The following is a 21,139-nucleotide window of genomic DNA, read 5'->3' as shown; positions in this document are numbered from 1 at the left end:
TCTGCTCATTTATTCTGTCCAGACTACTGCAACTCTTCTTGCTCTCTTCATTGGCTACCAGTGAAAGCCAGAATAGACTACAAGCTCTCAACTCACATTCACCCACATTCACAACACATGTACATCATCAGATGACCCATACATTTCTAGATGTGTGGTGACAGTCCACTTAAGGGAATTGTGTAGGAGTAGTGTGCACTGTAAAGTACATTCACGTTCATGAAATAAATAGAAAAGGTTATTGCCCAGAAGTGCATTTGCCTAATGAGAATATTTATTTTTCATGGCAGATGAACCATAACAGTATTTCTTGAAGGACAAAACAGATGTCAAGTTCTGTAAATCTGCACTAACTCAAAATGAAAGCTGCTTATCTTTAAATAAATAGCACATTTTGATGACTGTAATTACAGTGAGGTCAAACATCTGCAGATAGAAAAGAAACATAATTTGACTACTGCTACATAACTAAACACAAATAATGCTGTATACGTGATTATGGCACATCTACTGATATTTCACACATTTACACCAATCTCTTTAGAACATTCACCTTCAACATGAATCACTCCGAACCATAAAAAATCCCATTTGTAAGAACTGTAGATCACACCTCAGTTTTAACTTTAACATTTACTCTCAATCTTATTCAATGGGTCAGTTTGAGTGCCTTGAGATGGAGCAGCACTTAAGCAATCTAACACTGCTTCAAGACACCCTTGCACAGTACAAGAAATGGCGCCTAACAAAGTCTGTTATTTGACAACTTCCAATGACCTTCAGACTTAATACCTAATCATTATATGTTAGGACCATTATATAAAAATGATTTCCTACACACAATAAAAATATAGCATACAATCATACAAGACAGAGACCTAGTATTAGAATAATGGATGTGTATATTATTGAATACAAGCAGTTCTGCAAAGTGTAAGCAGCCACAGCTTTTAAAACAGTTGTAATAGTAGTGATCAAAATTACTTGCATAAGTGGAATGAAATCACATAAGTTTTTCTAAAAGGCAGCAACAATAATATGAAGTGTACATATCTGAACCTCTGAACTGCTCCACTGTATTAAAATTAAGATAACCAGCTGTTGGAAATGCACGAGAACGAGAACTAATGGACTTCTGGATGTGGCATGAAAACTCAATAATTTTTCTTTATTAAGGGATTACTTCAAAAAATTGGCTAAATTAAAATCTAAGCACCCCATGCAAGGGAAACTGAAAGAAGTGTAACTACTGCCTTCATTAGCCTCTTTACTATCTATCATGACTGATGGAAGTAATACCTCAACCTGCACGCTCCAAATTTTTAACACTGAGGTCACATTTTTTGTCAGATTAGGACATAAGCCCTGTGAATAACACATCAGACTGATCTTGAAAATAAACCACTGCTTTCAAATTGCCAAGCGTTTCTAGACTCAACGGTTGATGTTGAAAAAGACCAGAATTGTAAATAGGAGCACAATTTATAGCAGAAAGAGTAAATGGGAAAAGGGCTTATAATACTATATGCCAATCAACTGCTCATCTGCATGCATGTCACCTGCCAATTAAATAGAATTCCATTTTGATGGCACTCATCTTTGATCAACAGGTAAGACATGATGATGCAAAACCCAAAGCCTCCTGACCTAGTTTGATACAAAAACAAAAATGTGTGCCTCTTTCACAAAACAAATAATATATGATCCACAGCTGTATTCCTGTTAGAAGCTTCTTTTAAACACATGCAACACACAGATCATTTTATACTTTAAACATGAATCTGTTCAGTGAAACTGTGATGGCTGTAAGGATAGGAACAGCTGTCATTAATGTGTGCTGGAGTCAGCAGTGCTGTTGACATTTTCCTCCATTTCTGATCAAGATCCACTGATGACAATACGACACGATCAGTACTTGTCCCTATTCATGTGCCACATATGCTATAGGTCAGACCTGGGCAAAGGCCGGCCCGCGGGCCGGATCCGGCCCGCCTCCTGTCTCTGTTTGTTTTTTGTTGTTTGTTTTTTGGAATTTTATGCCATGCCAGCAACTAAGGCTATATCATGGCAATGAAAGGGATTTTTGCAATGGCTGAAGTGATGGTGGTACAAATGCTCCTTGGTGTTGGTGACACACGGCGAACGAGTGCATGTCAGTTCATGAACGTGTTGGATCTCTGAACTCTGCCCTTGGGTTAACCATCCCCAAACAAAAGACCAAAACTGCAAAAGAAAAGAAGACATCATCATGACCAAAATAGATTTTTCCCCCCCCCTCAAAAATGAAGCTAAATAAAACCAAATTGTATTACTGCAGTATTTTTATAACAAATGTTAACAATAGACTGACAATCATGATAGCTACAGTGATAGCATGAAAAGTGGTGATGGTTGCTGTGACAATGAAGAAGCTGATTACGAAGACTGATGATAACGACAACGTCAAAGACAACAGAAGAGATTTTAGTATTAGTACGTCTTGTTAAAGTTTTTGCAGCAGCAAAGTTCTCAGTCTGTTAACTGCTATGAAACACTTTATCTGTGGAAAAACCTACTCACATCTGAAGCCAGTGAAATCAAAAATTTTTCTCCTTCCACTGGAGGTCTTAGCAGTGTTAATTTAGTTACCTTTGTCAATTCAGGAAACCGTTCTTACAGGGCTGAAGGACTTTCAAAGCATTTATCTTAATGTAATATTTCACTATAAATGTTAAAATCTACGATATATTACAGACTCAAGTCAGTGAAAATAACATGTTCAAAACAAATGAGCAAAAATTATAAAGCCTAAAGCAAGCTGACAAATCATATAATGAGACATAATAGGGAAAAAAAAAAAAACACACCCAAGCATGTGCATACCGGCTTTCTTTTAAGTACAATTTTTCACAGGAGACACGAAAATTTGCATCAATACTAGTTAGGCTACTAGTGACATTTATATTTTTCAAAACGTCCTAGTACAACAAAAGCTGGTAATAAATGAAATTAATGCAGCTCAGAATCTTAAAGCAACCTAATTCAACATGCAAAAGAAAAGGATCCTAAACCTCACCATGTTCATGGTGGCAACTACAAGTGTGCGCAACATATGATGTTTTTTAAAACTACATTAGTTAGTTGAGTTTTACACCATGTCAGCAACTGAGGCTGCTATCTCATGGCAAGAGCGAAGTACAGGAACATTTAAAGGTTGACATACAGATATTCGAAGAAGATTTGTAGACTGTGTTTGGGGGTAGCCCTGAATGCTCCAAGACAAATTCTGAGCCCAAGATGATGTACAGTGTCTAGCCTTTTTAGGTATGAAGTTCTGGCAGATCCACAGGCTATGCATCCATAGTCTAATCTAAAGCATACTAGAGAGCAATATAGACGGAGTTAAGTAATTTGGTCTGCACCCCCTTTTGTATTGCTAATCACTCTCAGGATATCCATGGGCTTCAGACAGGAAGATTGAAGATGGTGGATGTGGCTCTGATAAGAGTTTGTGATAAAAAAAAAATACCCAACAAACGGATCTCTTTTAATACCTTGAGTGCCACTCCGTTTACCATGAGAGAAGGTTCAGGAAAAGGACCTCTTAATTTTGTAAAGTGAATGCAGACAGACTTTGAAGGGGAAAATTTGAAACCATTTCCTAGTACCCATTTGGAGACATGATTTACACAAACCTGTAATTATCTATCCAGACAAGGTAAGAACTTTCCTCGTATATAGAAAGGAAAATCGTCTACATGTAACAAAGCAGCCATATGTTTTGAAATAGACTTCAGGATACCATCTATTTTGATGCACAATAGGATACTTCCTTGAGGGACTCCCACCTGCTGTTCATGGATGTCTAAAAAGGTAGTTTGTATCCAGCCTCTAAATACATGACACGTTAGAAAATTTTTAATAAAAATTGGTAATTGGTCTTGAAGGCCGAGATTTTCAAACTGTAGGACATTTGTTAAAACTGTACGTGAACAGATGGGACTTTAACAGCAATCAACCTAAATCCTTGCTAGCATTAGTGATACCAACTTATCCTCTAAGCAGTGAAAGATATTTTAAAATGAATATGAAAAAATATGATAGAAGAGATGACGTCAACAAACTCATTACTAAAGAATTAAAAGACAGAAAATACAAGAGGTTAAAGAGGTTAGCTGCATCCAACAGCGAATAAAACTGGAGACATTACATTAACTAAACAAAAAGAACATCACAGCCTTGCAGCAAATCCTGTGATTAAGCCGACTGACATTATGAGCTGCCAGAATCTTAAGCAAAAGCACAAAACAATGATAACCTACAGGGTACATAATAGTCAACTGAGAAAATATGTCGCCAAATTTTTCTACCACTTTCTGAGGATCGTGATCTCAGTCTTGGGAACATCAGCACAAACAGGACAGTGCAATTCACGTGTCATTTCTTTCCTTTATCTAAAATATTGGTAAATAAGAGTCATGAGTCCATCGCCATTCTAACAATGACAGATCAAAGAAATCTTAATCATCCCTATTCACTTCAGTGAAAGAAACCTTTGCTGATAAATATTCTTACTGAAATAAAAGCACATATTTAAAATGGTGAGTGTGTCTCAAGTGAAATTATTTCTCAGTAAGATGGTGTGTGTGTGCACATGCCCAAGCACATGCATGCAAGAACACTGTTTTAGATAATGAAAGTGCAAGCATGTGCTACTGCATATGTGTAAATACAAGCCCATCCATATCAAAACACATAGGGGAAGGGAAAGAGGTGGTTGGTTGTTGAGGCTTTACATCATGCCAAAAGAGGATAGAGGTATAAAAATGGACAGAAGACAAAGTTGTATGAGTAAGGGAAGAAAAAAAAACCAATAATACCTGTGTGACACTCAGTAAACAACAAAGTAATGCAACTAATCAAACACAACAAGTATCACAATTGTGCTACATCCCATTAGCTGTTTTTATGCGCACAGCCACAAAAACAATGATTACTGTCTCCCATATTCCTTGCATGCCAACCTACAGATAATGGTCTGTACCACCTTAGGCAACAAAAACCATGCCAAAAAAACATTAAGTCTAAAACTTTTCAACATTCACGTGGCTACCAATAAACTTTTCATGGAATCCTTTATGCACTGTGTTTACACAATAAACATAATGTAGTGGTTAAACTCAAGTCTACTGGGTCTGGTTGTAGAGTAGAATGTTGAATGCTTGAAAATTATGGGTAGACTTAAAAGAAACCAGGGTGGGCAAATGGACACAAATACTTGCTTCCACTGTCAAGTAAAAATCAATGAGTAAAGGATGAGCTTTTTTCTACCACTTAAAGTAACAATTCACTTAAGCAAAACAAGTCTTGAAAATAAAAGCAGCCTATCATTCATATTTACTGGAGCCAAGCAGACTCTGTCTGCACACACAGAAGCCAGATGCAAATTTTGAGGGTTCAACAAAAATCTAACTGCTGCTAGCTGCATGCACTAACAGGGTATAACAGAAGCAGACTTTAAAAAAAATAAATAAATAAAAAACCGACGTGAAATATTAGTTAACAGCAAGACCGTCTCGGCACTGCAAGCCCCTACCTCAAAACACTCTAGGTAGGTGTGAAGGCTGCCCACACAGTGGTGCCAGATCAAAACATGGTTTCTTTGGAGCCTGTTGGCTGACCAAAGCAGGAGAGAGGCTGCCTATAGGTCCTAACTGTATTCAGGGGCACCGTTTCTGGAACTGCTGCAGGAGGAGGTATTTGAATAACCCAGCCTCAAGCAAGGATAAAAATCTGAAAAAACATCAAAATAGTGTGATTTCAGGGGGTAGGTGCAAAGCAGGTCAGTCCACCATACCAGGTATGCTGGTTTGGTGTGAAGCAGTCCAAAGTCTGTGCTAGTCTTTGGCAATCCTTGGCTTGATCACAAGTTTGCAGGGGTAAAAAAAAAAAATCAATAAATGAACCAAAAATGTGAGTTCTTTGCCTAAGTTGAGTGCATACCACAGAATATGTTTAAACAGAGGCTGTGGAATTGAAAGCATGTGTAAACTTGGTGCAACATTCCAGACACCTAAAAGGTGTCACAGATTTTAACATGTGAGCATAATTTTAAAAGTCCTTTTAAGCCTTCTTAACCAGACACGTAGTCAAACATGTGACCATGGCAAATTTTAATGACATGACTATATAAAAAAGTGCCATATTCAGCACTGAATGTCTGGTCAAGAAGTCCTTTTTATATCCTTAGACTTCTGCACTGATTTGGCTACCTGAAATATCAACTTTTCAGGTCAATATTAGTCTTATTAGCCTCTCTATACAAATGAAAGCATGCCCATCATGCCACAATTAACTCTGTTGTTTTTTGTTTTGTTTAACGAGGGATACGCCATCAGAAGAAACTTCTATCTTAATATATTTGGGAGATGAGGGATTTACCATCAGAAGAAACTGTATCTTAAGATTCATCACAGCTTTAAAAAAAGGAAATATACATCACAGGGAAAAAGCCAGCTGAAACATGTTACCTGAATAAAACCTATTTTAAAAATGCACACACCAAGAAAGTTGTACACACAAGGGGAGGATTGGTAGACCTCACAAAAATACTAATTTGATACTGGAACATTCTATACTAATGCACATGCACAGTGACAGAGATGTGCAAGGCAGGACTGTGAGGTGTGACAGTGCTGTGGTTTTTTTATTATTATTTTCACTTGTGAGGGTGTGTCTTCTTGCTTTTGGTGGAGAAACAGATAAGGTTATACTTTATAAACTGCTTGCTTTATGTTTTTATTAGAAATCTAGGCATACTGTTATTGTAATTCTACAAGTGCTCAAAAAAAGGACCAATCGTTCAATTTGATTCACACAACAATCATTTCTCTTAAGAATCATAGGATAGGACAAGAACTAGTTATATGTTTAAATCAAATCTAACTTATAAAATGTGAACAACATGAATATTAAGCCATTATTTGTGGAGGCTTCTCAAGCACTAACCCTATGCTGAAAATATCAAGGAAAGTTATGCATTCATTAAGTTCCTTTATATATGTGGTGCTACTGAAGGACCCAATGATCTGCATCACATGCATTAAGCGTATTGAAAAAAAATCCAGCATCCATAGTTACATATTATCTGTAACTGTCATGTTTTTCATTTTTTGTACAATTTATAACGTGTATATTGTTCACGTACTTGATTAGCACGAAGAACATGACACTCATGCTGTGGTAGAGAACTATAACAATGTACATTTATTATCGTTGTTGTCATTATTATCTACCATATCTGCCATTTCCAAAGTCTGAACCCATTTACCCTAGTCATAAAACAAGTTCTTCTGGAAAATGCTCACTTGGTTTTCTGGGTAAAATACATTTCTGCTTACTCAGAACTCCTTCTGTGGTGACATAGCATAATTTCTAGATTAGACAACCTACATTTCCTCAGTTTGATCGCAGATAAGTTTATGTGCACGCAAGATACATCACGTTCTCTACGTGGAAGCTTCTTCAGGCTCTGGCACTCGAAGACAAAAAACATCCTCTTTTGTGACACCTCCAACGGCAAGCTCACAAAGACATTAAGTCAATGAAATGAAGGCCTAGTATCCTAAATGCTCCAAAACAAATTACATTCACAGAAAGAGCTCACATCAATTTACACAGTGGTATCCATGGCACACACGGCCTCTTTAACATAAAGGTAAATATACTCATGACTGTCAAAAGTAGGATTTTTTGGCAATATCAATATTTTTAAGTCACTTCTGTAATTTTTTTCTGCCACCAGAAGTCCAGTAAGTCATTCTTATAGTTTATGTTAAAGTCACCACTGTGTAATTTTACACACACATGTGGCATCTAACAGGGAAGGGGTGGTTCTACTCTGTTAAAACAAAGATTACAGGACGGTATCACAGCTTCATCAAAAAATTGAAGCTAGGAAAAAATATACAGGAAACATCACAGACTTCATGTCAAAGTAAACAGATTAATACTCTGCACACTTCAGTCGTAAAATAAATGCAAGCCACAGACACCCAAGAACTTTCTGCATGACACTTAACAAAAAAAAAAAAAGGCATGAATTTCATGCACACACATGTAAGTGCGTGCACGCACACACACAATCTACATGAAGTGGGAACCACAGTTACAGGTAACAACCACAGGCAACAATAATGATGCAGTAACACCTGATAAAACTTCTTGCAGAAACTTAAAAAAGGCAACTACAAAAAGTCATCTTGAAGGCACGGGCAGGGACTGAAAAAAAGTTACTGATCCTACCGTACACAACCTGTCTTAGATATTAGAAGTCCAACAGTGGAAGATTCAAGTTATCCAAAAGCTGCTCAAAGCTAGAGAAAGAGAACAGATTGCAGCAAATGGACATTGAAATCATAGTATCAAACAGTTATTAAAACAGTCATTCTCCTCCACCATTCCAAAAACAAATAAACAAACAGAAACCATTTCACATTCATAAACAGCCAATGCTATGATGGAAAGAAAGAAAAGTGAATGCCCGTTGTGCTGCTATGACTGACTGAATAAAATTTCCAAGTCATTAATGTCTTTTACTTTTTGCCTTTAAAAATGAGGCTGACAGATATCATTTAAGCCATAACACCAGAAACTTTGTGTAATGTCTCAACATGACAAAACCCTGACAAAGGACTAATTTTACCAACCTGGCCTAAACCAATGCTTTAACACTGGGTCATTTGCGTCTACATATCAATCAATAATGTACCAAAGGGAAACACTTCCTCATGCAATCAGTCCTATTTGCTCTCCTTACTTGGGCTCCATTTTCCTGTTAAAATGTCATCCTCCTATTTACAACTTAAAACTCTCCTAGCCAATCCATTCACACTAATGACTCAAACACATGAATGTGAAAGATGTGACATGGAAATTTAACTTCTAGCAAACACTAAATAAATTTGATGTTCTCCTCTTTTTTAATTTTCTATGGGTCTCAATATGTATTTGCACTTAACTAATCAAGGTTAAATCTGCACACCCATAGTGAAGACAATGCAAATCCCTGCCCTGCCCATCAAAAAGCACTTCCATTAAAAATACTTGAATAAAAAAGTTCTAAAAACTTAAAAACTTCTTTATAAAAGTGAGTGAGACATAACAGAGTAGAATGAAAGCACAAATATGAAAAGAAAAATGTCAGATGTAAAAGCAAAATACTAACAACACAAATGAAAAAAAGTCTCTACGCTGGCTTGACTGGTGCACTTCATTACAATGTTAAAGATATATTTCCTTGTGCCCAAATATGAGTGTACCAAATATCTGACAAAAAATGACAAATTATGAAACTGGATACTGTTTGTAGTAGTTAAAGTGGAGTTAAGATGGGAAGACAACATAAAAATAAAAAATTAGTGAACAAAAAATCTACTAAAGAATGATAAACACAAGGGGTCTGAAAATATGCAGTGGAGGAGTATAAGCATTTTCAAGAAAGCCAACAGTGGCTACAGTTCTCAATATCCTGTCATTTTCTATCCAGTACACTGTATGGTTTCAGAAACATCTTTTTACCATACTACCAGGACCACAATTTCCTGCAATATAATTAGATGTTAAACAAGAAGTGACACACTCTATGTCACCCCGAAGTCCTAAACTTTAAAAAGAGATTTTTCTTCCTTTAAAAAGAGTTTAAGCTCTTCTTGCAAATGATGCTTTTTTTCCCCATGAACTAAGCAGGTTCACATCCTCTGCCAAACTAACATTTTGCAAAGCTAAACATGACCTTAAAAGCTAAAGAACGTGTTTAATACATTGTTTAATTTTTAATTTTTAATTTTTAACTCCGACGTAATTAATGATGATGCTGATAAAAGGAAAGAAAGCATTTCTGATTAACCCTTTTGCACACTAACACAGTTAAGAGTTTCTTGCAGCATTTATGTAGATGTGATTTTGTGCATTTCTGCATAAACTGTACATAGTGAGACTAATTTCTAATGTTAAAGTAGTACTTTTTCTCTAGGGTCTATACCCAGATAGAAAACCTACATTTAACCATACAATGAAATAAAATTTCTTCCCATTCCTTTCCTACACTCATATTAAAATAGAATCTGAAAAAATAAATTCTAGATACCATCATTATAATTATTTACATAAGTGGAATGAGCCAGCTAATCAGAACTGCAGTCAAAGCATCAAATATCTCAGCAAGATCATCCACAGTTCTGATGATGCAACAAAATTAAACAGGAGATAAAGCTGCAAGACTGAAATTGGACTTACGATTTCCTGATGCCAGATTCTTTGCGTCCAAAAAGCTTTTCATCGGGTTCCTTGTTAATGGGCCCATACACCAGCACTTCTTCACCTGAGAAAGAGGATTTCCTGGAAAAAAGCGAGCCATTATAATCAAACATTTCCAAAATTTCAAAAATCAATTTTCTCCAGCCTCCTTCACCATTAGGACTATCTAAAAAAGGTGAGATGCATAACAATGCACCATTATTGTTAAAGTTTGCTATCACTTCTTTGAAGAATGTGCATCTGTGATAATTTTTTATTCATGGTATCTTACCACAAAATATTTACTAATATTTAACAAAATTATTCAAGGATGCTTAAAGATAAAGATCATACTTTCTAACAAAAAGCCTAAATTTTCACATTTTAGATATGGGCCAGCAATCTTCTGCCAATAAACAAGAAATAATGAAAATGTGACCTTCCAAACATGAGTAAAGAGAGAGGAAATAACTTGTAAAAATTTGCAAGCCTGAACCAGAAACAGGTAATGCTCAACTTTATCCAAAAATAAACTCTTGCTCTAACACTATAGGATAATCCAACCACACAGCAGACAGCCAGTTCTTATTACACTGTCATTAAGCTCTTCATCAAGATTTATCATAGCAATAAAGCTAGTCATCAATATTCATCAACATTATCAAGTCAGTAATAAGTTTTCTCCCAGCAGTTGAATTGTAAAAAAATATGAAGGTCATGTATATATATTTTTACAGCCATCAAGTTGCCCTACCTCATCATTTTAAATTTTTTCTAGCGGCCTAAGTGACCAGTACTAAACGACAAGACTAGTTGTCACTGTTTCATTGAGATTAACTGTCATGGCTAAATTTTTATCAAAGGCATTAGCACTAATTGTTACTGTTAACCAAAGCATTGAAGCTCACATTCAGTGTTTATCAACAGAATACCAGTGCAAGACTCCTAGAGAGGTAAATATGCATGAGTATCATCTGCTCATGATATACTTTGAAGCCATGTAGACAGCGTATTTTGCATGTTTACATTCCTTATTCTTTTTTAAGAAATTGGTATGATGTTATGCGGTATTTAGCACAGACATCCAGTTCAAGTTTCAGGCCAACCAAGTACTACCAATTCCAAAATAAAACTTGAAGAAAGACACTATCTAAACTGACTTGTTTTGTTACCAAGTAACTTTTTCACAATATCTCCAATAAATCACATAGGCACATGCATGCACAACAAAAATAACAATATCTTTTTCATAAAACCATGTAAAATTATCAAAGCCATTCCATGCATGGGATTCACTTATTCAGCAAGCTGGAAAGAACTACAGGCAAATTTTCCAGTCAGTACATTAAAAAACAGGAGTAGAACAAGACAACTCCATGCAGTCAAAAGCTTGCACTTCCTTTGGGACAGGGTTACCTGTTGTCAATGGATTTGGAAAATGAAGTAAAGCAGGTGTACCACTCTACTACCTTTCTGTAAAACCACACCTGAACACGGATTATCACGCTGCCCACCATGCAGGCAAGTACAAAAACAGGAAATAAGGAATAAATAAGCAAAGAATGACAGGCAAGAATATGAACTTATTCTATGATGAAACACAGAAATGTGGAATAACAGAAATGTGTTGCAAAAGTATATACAGTTTTCTCATTTTTCTGACTCTGTAGGTTATAATTACATGCTAACGAAGACAAAAAAAAAAAAGCTAATTTAAAAATTGGAAACATTCTGTTTATAACTGATACTGTGTTTGTTAAACAAGGGGCATGTGTCAATACATTCTTAGAACAATCAGTGGCCTTTGACAATCTGTAAACATTGCGAGTGATAATTATTTTTTCGGGGAAGTGGGGGGGGGGTCTCTGGAATGGAAGCCTTATGGACCCAGGCTTTTGAGAGCAAGATTCCATTCAAAGTACACCAAGCTGACAGTGCTAGCTTGCTATGCACCAACAAATGACTCTGAGGCAGAAGACAAGGATGCTTTTTACGATCAGCTCCAGGCAGCCTCAGAAAGCGTTCCAGCCCACGACATGTTGCTCATCATCGGCGATCTCAATGCCAAGGTGGGAAGTGACAACACCTACAGGGAGCATGTCATGGGCAAACATGGAATCGGAACCATCAATGACAACGGAGAGAGACTGGCAGACTTTTGTGAAGAAAGAACTTTTGTTAGTAAGAAAGAAGCTCTACAATAATATAAACATAATAAACATTAAATATAAGGTGCTGTACAATAATATGAACATCATAAACATTACACACACACACATATATAAGTACATGTGCAAAACACACAAAACACACCACTCTATAGACAAACACCATGAATGTACTCATGAATGAATAAATACAGAATGAATAAAATGATAGCGATAAATAATGAAGGGTTGTAGATGACTAAAGGAGACGATCTATTCAAATAAGAAAATTCATACAGAAAATTAAATGTGGACTAAGTTTTAACTTTTTTTCCCTTAAAAAAAAATGTTTCAATGTGAAACTTACGATTCATCTTGATTTTCATCCTCTGGTGCACCAGGCTCTCTTGAAAACAAAAATGCAGAAAAACATGCCAGAAAAACACAATAAAAAGCTTTCAGATAAAGCAGCAAGATCACAACATACAAGGATAAAGCATGACTAAAGATTTTATAATACCACTTTGATCAGATAAATTGGATTCTGAGAACACTGCATAAGATTTGCCAAACATTAGTTATCCTCATTGCAATAAACGGTCCATATCTGGATGTGGAATAGTTACAACATGAATTTTAAGAAAACTTATTTTAGAACTGTTACTGATCAAAGAGGTTATTTGGAAAAAAAAAACTTGTGATTCTGTGCAAGAAGACCCAGGCTGATTAAGTTGCAGCACCAAATGTTGCGAAATATGCTGAAACAGACACTTGCATTGCTGACATTGCTTTCATTTTTGGAAAACACCTCCACAAAATAAAAGTATTGCATAACCTCAGATGCCTTCTCCCAATCCAAGCAACAACAAAAAAAAGTCAGCTTCCATGTTGTATGCATCTTATTTTGTGGCTATTGAATTAATGAATATAACATTGTCAATTCAAACTTTTTGTATTTGATCTACAGGTCTAAAAATAATAGTCATAGAAGTTTCCACTTAAAAATACCACACTGATACTTAAAAATTTCCTTTCAAATATGTACCAGAGCTGTTCCTTTTTCCATGCTGTCCAAAGCCTTCCATTCATTTGTAAACAATTCTGTGTTTTGCTATTCCTGAGGAAAAGTTGCCATCTGCAATTTGCTTTTTTTCCCTTTTTTTTGCTAATTACAGATTTTTTTCATACCTCACCTGCATACCCTAGATAAGAGAAGTTAAGCTTCAAAACAAGGCCAAAAAAAGACACAAAAGTAATTCCCCACTTTAGAAAACAAAATAAAACAAAAAGCACAAGACAAGACAAGCTTCAAAATGAACGAAAATTAGCCACAAAAAAAAAATAAATAAATAATAAAAACTAAAGGTCTTGCAGGCAGCCAAAATAAAATGAAGTCATGATTTCCATGAACGAGAGAGGAGGAGTACTTTCTGTGACTCAGCATCTATCAGAAACCTGCAGGTCTCCTTTTGAGTCTAAACTATCTCACACTTAAACTTGTCTACTTGCTAAAAACCAATAGAACTTGGGACACATCCTGAAAAGAACTAGAAAACACAGCAACTTTCTGTTGTTCTTCTGAACTAAAAAACACTGTTATGAACACTTACTGTAATAAATAAAATTCACAGAACTGTTTCGAATAACCAAGGAAAAAAACATCTACATTTAATAAAATGCTTCAAGTTTAATGATAAGTAAATTGTATTTTAAAAAGAACAGTGTTTGAATGATTATTAATATCGTGACAAAATGCAGGATACACCAACATGCAGGTGGCCAGGTCACTTCATAACATGTGAAAGTCATATAAAACTGCATGCTTTTTTGAAGCATCTGGACGTACCGTAGGCGATAGTGATTGAGTTCTTCCTCTACCTCGATGAGTCGTGTCTTCAGCTCATTGCGTTCAAAAAGCAACTGTTTAACCTCTTGCAGCGTAAATCGTGGGCGGTTGGGATCTTTCATGTCAATGATCAGTTTGCCTTCCATGTCCAGCCCTAACGAGTTCACGGAAGCAGTCCGACGGTCAATTTCAGGTGATGAAGATGTGGCTGTTGTTGTAGAATCTGTCATAACTGTTGAAGTGACATCATCTGAGAAAGGAGAATCCTCCTCTTCTTCATTTCGCTGGGAAGAAAAAACAAACAGAAAAACATATGAGAGGAGGAAAAGGCAAATGAAGCATTTGTGTATCTTTCAACAAACTTATTCCAGTAAAAATTAATCAACCTGATTTAAAGCTTGATATTATTTGCTTCCAATGAGTTTTAAAAAAAATTTAAATATTTTGTAAGTGATAAAAATCTAAAAAGACTGATTGGACAAAGCATCACCGCCCTTCTGCTTTTGCTCTACAAGACAAAAACATTCTCATTCTCTTTTATAAATCTTGCACTCTTTTGTAAAGGACACTGAGTCACTGCCAAGTGAGGAAACGTGTTACATAAGTGCTCAATAATAATAACTCTTTTATGTATGATTATGGTGTGCCTTCAGCACTGCATGAGGAGAGAAGGGAGGGACCGTCCCTTTTTTCCCATCATCTTTTATTTTGAAAAATTCAACACTTTCATTTGAACTCTATACTGATGATCTGTGCATGTTGGCAGTGTGCAACTGATTCATGTTCTCAAAGCTATGGGAACTAATCTTGCTAATGAGTGCCTGGCAATGATGCAACCACATAATCATCATCTTGTTCACCTCTTCGCTTTCTCTCTGCTCCTGTATGGCAGCTCGTACAGCTGCTCTCTGCTCTTCAAATTTCTCTTGCTCGGAAAGCATGGTCTTGACCTTGTCCACCTCAGCATCTTTCTCTCTCAAGGCTATCTCCAGCTCAGACTTCTCTTGCAGCAAGACTCTGGCCTGTTTTCTTTGCGTGTTGTTTTTCCTCCTCAGGTCGATGTTCACTCTGGCTATTTGTTCCACCTGGGCTTGCAGCTAAAACCATGACAATTAAAAATGCACTTTCATCTAAATACAAATACTTTAAATGCAAGTTTTTGATCCTATACTCATTTCATAGTCTCTAATTATTACCATGCACTACCATTCAAACCTTTGGTGTCCAAATTTGTGTATTTCACTCTCTCACACACTCACTCACACATACATACATGAGAGAAAGAATGGACAAAACAAAAGAATAGCAGAGTGAAACAAAAGAAGCCATTTCCTCCCTCCTTTCAAAGTAACAAAAAGACAAATATGGAAAATTGTGCAGCAGTAATGTCATTACAGCAAAGACAAAACAACCTAAGCATGTACAATTAAAATGAACATAAAATATAGTACAATGAGAGCTTTGGTAACCCTTAACTATCATTAATATAAGCCCTTTGCTGCTTCCTTGGAAGACAGCATTAGAGTCCACTCACTGCATCACAGTCCACTGCTTTTTGAGAAAGTTCATGCTTCAGTGAGCGCAGCTCCTCCCTCTGCTTGTACACAGTTTCTTTCAGCTTTGTGAGGACTTTGATCTCTTGTTCCTCAGTCTCTGTGATGCCAGCATTTGTAAATGTTGATTACAGGATGAGGCAAGCGAAACAGCAAGTGGGACTTGAATGATAGATACCAATATTCTGAATCATTTTCAGTCAAATTTTTGGTCTTCAAACAAATCGTTTACTTACAATTGCTATTTCACTAGCCATTCTCTTTAATCCCCCATAACACAGGTCATATCTCCAAAAGCCTGAATACTGAGTGATATTACCTAAGCGTCAAAAGTGCTGATCTACAAAATGTTAAATTATTAAAAAAACAAAACTGCTGCATATGTCATACACCATGACGCCATACATAGTTACAGTACATGATCCTCCATGATACAGTGTACTCTGCTTATAACCACACTCTTCAGATAAATGTACTATGCTTACATCTGTGAGTTGGTATGTCCTTTTATATAAGGTCAAAGAATTGAATACAATAAACTACAGCAAAGTTCCATTTCCAATGACAAGAACATGAAAGATACTGTCAGACTGTATAACTATGTGTAAATGTATTTATTTGCATACATTACTGCATATATTATTGCACATTTTATATGTCAGCTCACGAAAACTGCACTTATACTAGTACTAGACACACAAAACTGCTTTTCAATGAGGAACATGTCCAACAGACCTACTCCCTAACAAGTGACACTTTCCAGTGAACATTAAGGGACACCCACAAGGCATGCTGCCAAAAATGTCACACTTGTTCTTCACATTAACCAGCAGTGTGGAAATGCATTGTCACTTCACAAAATATGCATTAGGAAAAAAAGGGCTGCCAAATTGTAGCCATGATAGTCATGCAATGACTTAGCCTATAAGTTTTGTGCATTTGTAACAGTTTCCTTAGAAAATCTTTATTTTTAGCAGATGGTGATCTGACAAATTAGTAACTTTAATAGTTTCTGATCCGACAATAAAGGAGACAGATGTTTAAAAATATTAAAGGCCTGTCTACTTTTGCAGAGGATTGCAGAAGTCCCAGTCAAAGCTCTAATATTCCTGATTAAACATTGTTCTAAGAGCTAAAGTGGCAATGCTTTACAAAACTGACAATGTTGGAAGCAGTCAGGTTCTATGGGTTTTATTTTTCAGTTATTATACATCATTCTTGCAAAACAGTTTGCCTGCAAATTTATTCTTTTTGAAAGAGGTATACAGGCGAAAAGAGGAAGTATATAACTATATTTCAGGCTAATGTTTGATATAACATATATTTAGTGCTGCTGGCCTGAATATTTATATCAGCAAGGATTGTGCAAGTTGAGGCTGGCAAATCCACCATCTCACACCCTACACTACAAATGACACTCTCAAGAAAATATTCCAAATACAAGCCATTACCTAAACTGATGTGCTATTTTATAAAACCAATAAAACACATTCTCAGATATTTTAAATATTTTTCAGAACATTGTTATGACCTGCACATTTTTCATAGCAGGTTATAAAATGCTGAGGTCTGTAACTATTTTTGTCAGTCCTAAAGCATCCTAAAGCACCCTTTTAAAAACAATGGACTGCAGTGCATGTTGCATCAGAACATGGTACCAGAAAGGCATGATTTCTTTTCACATACATAGTTCCCTTACCTCGGTGCTTTGCTGAAACCTTTTCGGCTACAGAATGCTTCTCATAATGGAGTGGCTTTTTCAACCGCTTGTTCTCTTCTTGGAGCTTACCCACCACTGTCAATGGTTCTCTCACCTCTGTCTGCCAGTTCTCCTCTATCTGTTCCAGCTCCTGTACAAGCAGTCCAAACAATAAATCATGACCAAACTTAGAAAAAATTATGCTTGCAGGAGATCAGTAACCAACCTCACAATCACTTTTTTCGGTGCCTGTGTCAAACAGAATTTTTTACCCAGTTTTCCCTCTCCCAGTGAAATAAATCCTTATTCAAAAATGTCATCTTTGGTGGTAGTCTGTATGATTTAAGGCTACTATATGGTTTTGCAATAGTGAAGTTTGTCCTTTTCTCTCTAGCCAAAAGTACTTATTTGTGTAAGTATACATCATCTCAAGTTTTTGACAGTGATTACACTTTAAATAGTATATCACAATATCGCACTTTAATGTGCTAGTCTTCAAGGGAAGGAGGAAGTGGGGGGGTGGAGAGAAAAGGGAAGTAGCGCAGAGATCACAGGTCATCGTAAAATCCCCAAAATGACGTATGCCTTCCTTGTCGGCTTAGGATGTGCCTGCCTTACCTGTGCTGTCTATCGATGCCGCACATCGAGGTGTACACTCCCTTCACTGGAATGGAGTCTTTATTTAAATATTCATAAACAGACCGCGCCTTAAAAATAAACGAAACAAAGAACAGAAATAGACAATTTTCAATAGATAATCCTCACCTGCTCAAACTTAGCACGCTCCTGCGCTTTTCCTGTTTTCTCTAATTCAAGCTTCTCAACTGTTGACCTCAGCTGCGCGATTTCATCGTTGTCTCTTTCAAAACGGGTAGCGAGGGATTCCAGCTGCTCTAGGGCTCGAATCACTTTGGGCATCAATTCTGTGACAGCATCATTACCGTAATTATTTATGAGTTTATCAAACTCTCTAGCGATACCCGCCGCTTGTTCCTTAACATCAGTCACTGTTACGTCCTGATATATTTCTGTAGCCATTATTTGAGCACTATAAAGGCAGCGACGAGACTCCGTTGAAAAGGGTTAGCACAGCTTCCATATCAGGCTCAGCAGGAATAAGCAAGTGGGTCAGGAACATAGCGCCTGCACCAGAGCATTGGCTTCTGATCGATACTTTCCTGTCAGGTGCTACGCCCACTCGTGATGCCTACGTTCCGCTGCGGACTAGATAACAGCTTCCTGTTCAGACTATCGTCAAAGCTAAAAATAAGAGTTTGTAAAATAAAATATGTGGATTTAAATATGTCTTATTATAAATGTTTTACTCCCAATAGATCCGTAAACAAAAAGAATGTAAGATTTAAGTGCAGAATCTTGTCCTCTGAATTCTCGCCTTTTATGTTGGATCGGACTTCAAATTGTGACGGTTTCATTTACCGTCAATGTGACTGTTTCAAGATGTTTAAATCCAGTGAATATTTTCTTTGTAATATTTCGAAGGTCACCTAAATTTCTTCGTAATTTTTTTTAGCTCAGAATTTTGAAGGGGAAACGTAGTACAGTGGAACCTCGGTTAACGAACTTAATCCGTTCTGGAAAGCTGTTCGTTATCCGAAACAATTTTTTCCATAAGAAATAGAGGAAATAGATTTAATTGGTTCCCAGCCCCTGTTGACTCGCTAATATTTGAAAGTTACAGGCTATGTAGGTTGTTTTAATGAGAACAGTTATAATGCAATATAAATGGAGTTAAATAAACATAAAAACATTAACGAAAGCATTTAAACATCAGAAAACTTGCCGTTTTGACGGCGTGGGTGGAAGCAGGTGTGGGGAGGAAGGGGTGGAATTGCTGATTCCCCCTCCATGAGCACACGTGACTTTATAAAATCGGGGGTGACTTCCCTTTTCTGTAGCTTTGAGGTTAAAGGACAAAACCTGTCCAGTGTCTGTTCCTTCTGCCTTTTGTAAAACTCTTGGGTAATAGGACATCACATTACGACATGTCACCTTCATACTTTGACATCATTTCCTTTTTCAATTCAATTGTTGGCCGCTTTCTTGTCATTACCTCACTACTATTGCTCTTAATCTTCTTTAGAGCCATGATTGAGGATTGTCTTATTACAATAAAGCACAAAAATCACTAAATAAGAAGGATGCGCACAGATAAGGAACGACCGATCGTAACTGTGTCTCGAGCGCGAATGATGACAGCTGGTCGGTCATGTGTGGTTCGCGTGGCTGTTCGTTATCCGAAATTTTGTTCGTTATCCGAGACAAATTTTTAACGAAATTTTTGTTCGTTAACCGAAATATTCGCTATCCGAGGCGTTCGCTAACCGAGGTTCCACTGTATTCAGATGCAAGAGTCATTGTTGATTGTTTTGATTACGATCGTTAATTGTTGCGGTAATTTCATACCTGAGAGAAAAAGGCACAAGGCATCAAACAGTTTTCTACCTCTATTAATATAATGTATTAATATTGTAGTATTATATTTATATTATTTAATTATTATATTTATAACTAAACAGTTTTCTACCTCTATTAATATAATGTATTAATATTATATTTATATTATTTAATTATTATATTTATAACTAATATGTTGCGCTTGCATGCCTACATGTAAAGCGTCTTAATTGTGTCTGCATGGCTGATGCTGGAAAAAGACGATATACAATAATTTAATGTGCTATTTATTTATAGCATAGACTTGGTGTTCAATAATTTAGTACCATTCATTCTAATAATACTCGTTTGCTTGGTAGATTTCTTGCCTGTACTTCAGTAATTAGTGTCTCGACAAGCCGCAGAAAAATAGTTATGAAAGGAAGTACGTGGGTTGAGAAAAAAAAACTCCCTTTCTCCACCCAACCCTTTCTCTCTTTCACCCGCACGCGCGTGTACACGCACAAACCTATCTTATCATTATCTACCAAAAGGAAAGTAACGTGTAAAGAAAACACTAAGCAACTTTAATTCATAAAATGTTTACAGTACTGTTTCCACTAGTTGTGTGGGCATCATGAGTTGCGGCAAATGTGGTGTAGGCGTGCCAGTTGGTTGATTTTGTAGGAAAGCGCTTCCACCTTGCAGTGATTTCGCACTATGGGAGAAGAAGAGGAGTACCCGGAGAAAACCCCCGACGCCCAGCCCTGCGAACGGATGTCATATACTTTGTGATAGCATTCTTTCACTTTCTCTTGGGGGCCACAAAGTGACTGTTATTTAAACAGTTACGGCCTAGTTATTACGGCTTGGCATTGTGTTTTCTAGAAGTTGGTGAAGAGCTGCTATGATAGCCTTTTTTTTTTTTTTTAAAATGACTTCCAAGTTTATCAACTTGGTTATTTATGTAGTTTAGTTTAGTCCTTGTTACTCCTCAAGGAGAATAGGGCTGCAATTATTCGTGTAACAGCACGGAAATTTTCATCAATTTGAAAATACTCTTCTTTCATTTCCAAGAAGTAGACAGTAAAAATTGTAATGTTACATCTTGTCAGGTGTTCATGTTTCCAGGTGATATTTCTAAGCATCTCATTTGAGCTTCAGTCTCATCCTGACCCAGAGATTAACGAATGTATGCTGTACCATATATCCTTTATTTCATAAT

At 36.5% G+C, this 21,139-nt stretch overlaps 1 protein-coding gene across 6 annotated transcripts; it reads right to left on the bottom strand.

Annotated features, from left to right (window-relative positions):
• Nucleotides 1–252: 252 nt before the first annotated feature.
• Nucleotides 253–18,756, bottom strand: LOC112562698 (RILP-like protein 1). Of its 6 annotated transcripts, XM_025236112.1 has the most exons (10): nt 18,286–18,756; nt 17,521–17,671; nt 15,803–15,921; nt 15,129–15,365; nt 14,269–14,552; nt 12,790–12,828; nt 11,692–11,781; nt 10,276–10,377; nt 5,576–5,772; nt 253–2,223 (listed from the first exon to the last, which is right to left on the bottom strand). In XM_025236112.1, exons 1-9 carry the CDS (start codon nt 18,556–18,558, stop codon nt 5,700–5,702), a joined length of 1,368 nt encoding a protein of 455 aa, XP_025091897.1. In that variant the 5' UTR covers nt 18,559–18,756; the 3' UTR covers nt 253–2,223; nt 5,576–5,699. The 6 variants fall into 6 exon arrangements, with proteins under 6 accessions (XP_025091897.1, XP_025091900.1, XP_025091901.1 ...); XM_025236115.1 differs by lacking the exon at nt 5,576–5,772 and having other exon boundaries at nt 18,286–18,754; XM_025236116.1 differs by lacking the exon at nt 11,692–11,781 and having other exon boundaries at nt 18,286–18,754.
• Between the last annotated feature and the right edge of the window lie 2,383 nt (nt 18,757–21,139).

The sequence above is a fragment of the Pomacea canaliculata genome, linkage group LG4, assembly GCF_003073045.1.
Source record: "Pomacea canaliculata isolate SZHN2017 linkage group LG4, ASM307304v1, whole genome shotgun sequence".
NCBI lineage: Eukaryota > Metazoa > Mollusca > Gastropoda > Architaenioglossa > Ampullariidae > Pomacea > Pomacea canaliculata.
Note: the sequence above shows the minus strand (reverse complement) of the source record. Positions and strands in the feature narration are given on the sequence as shown.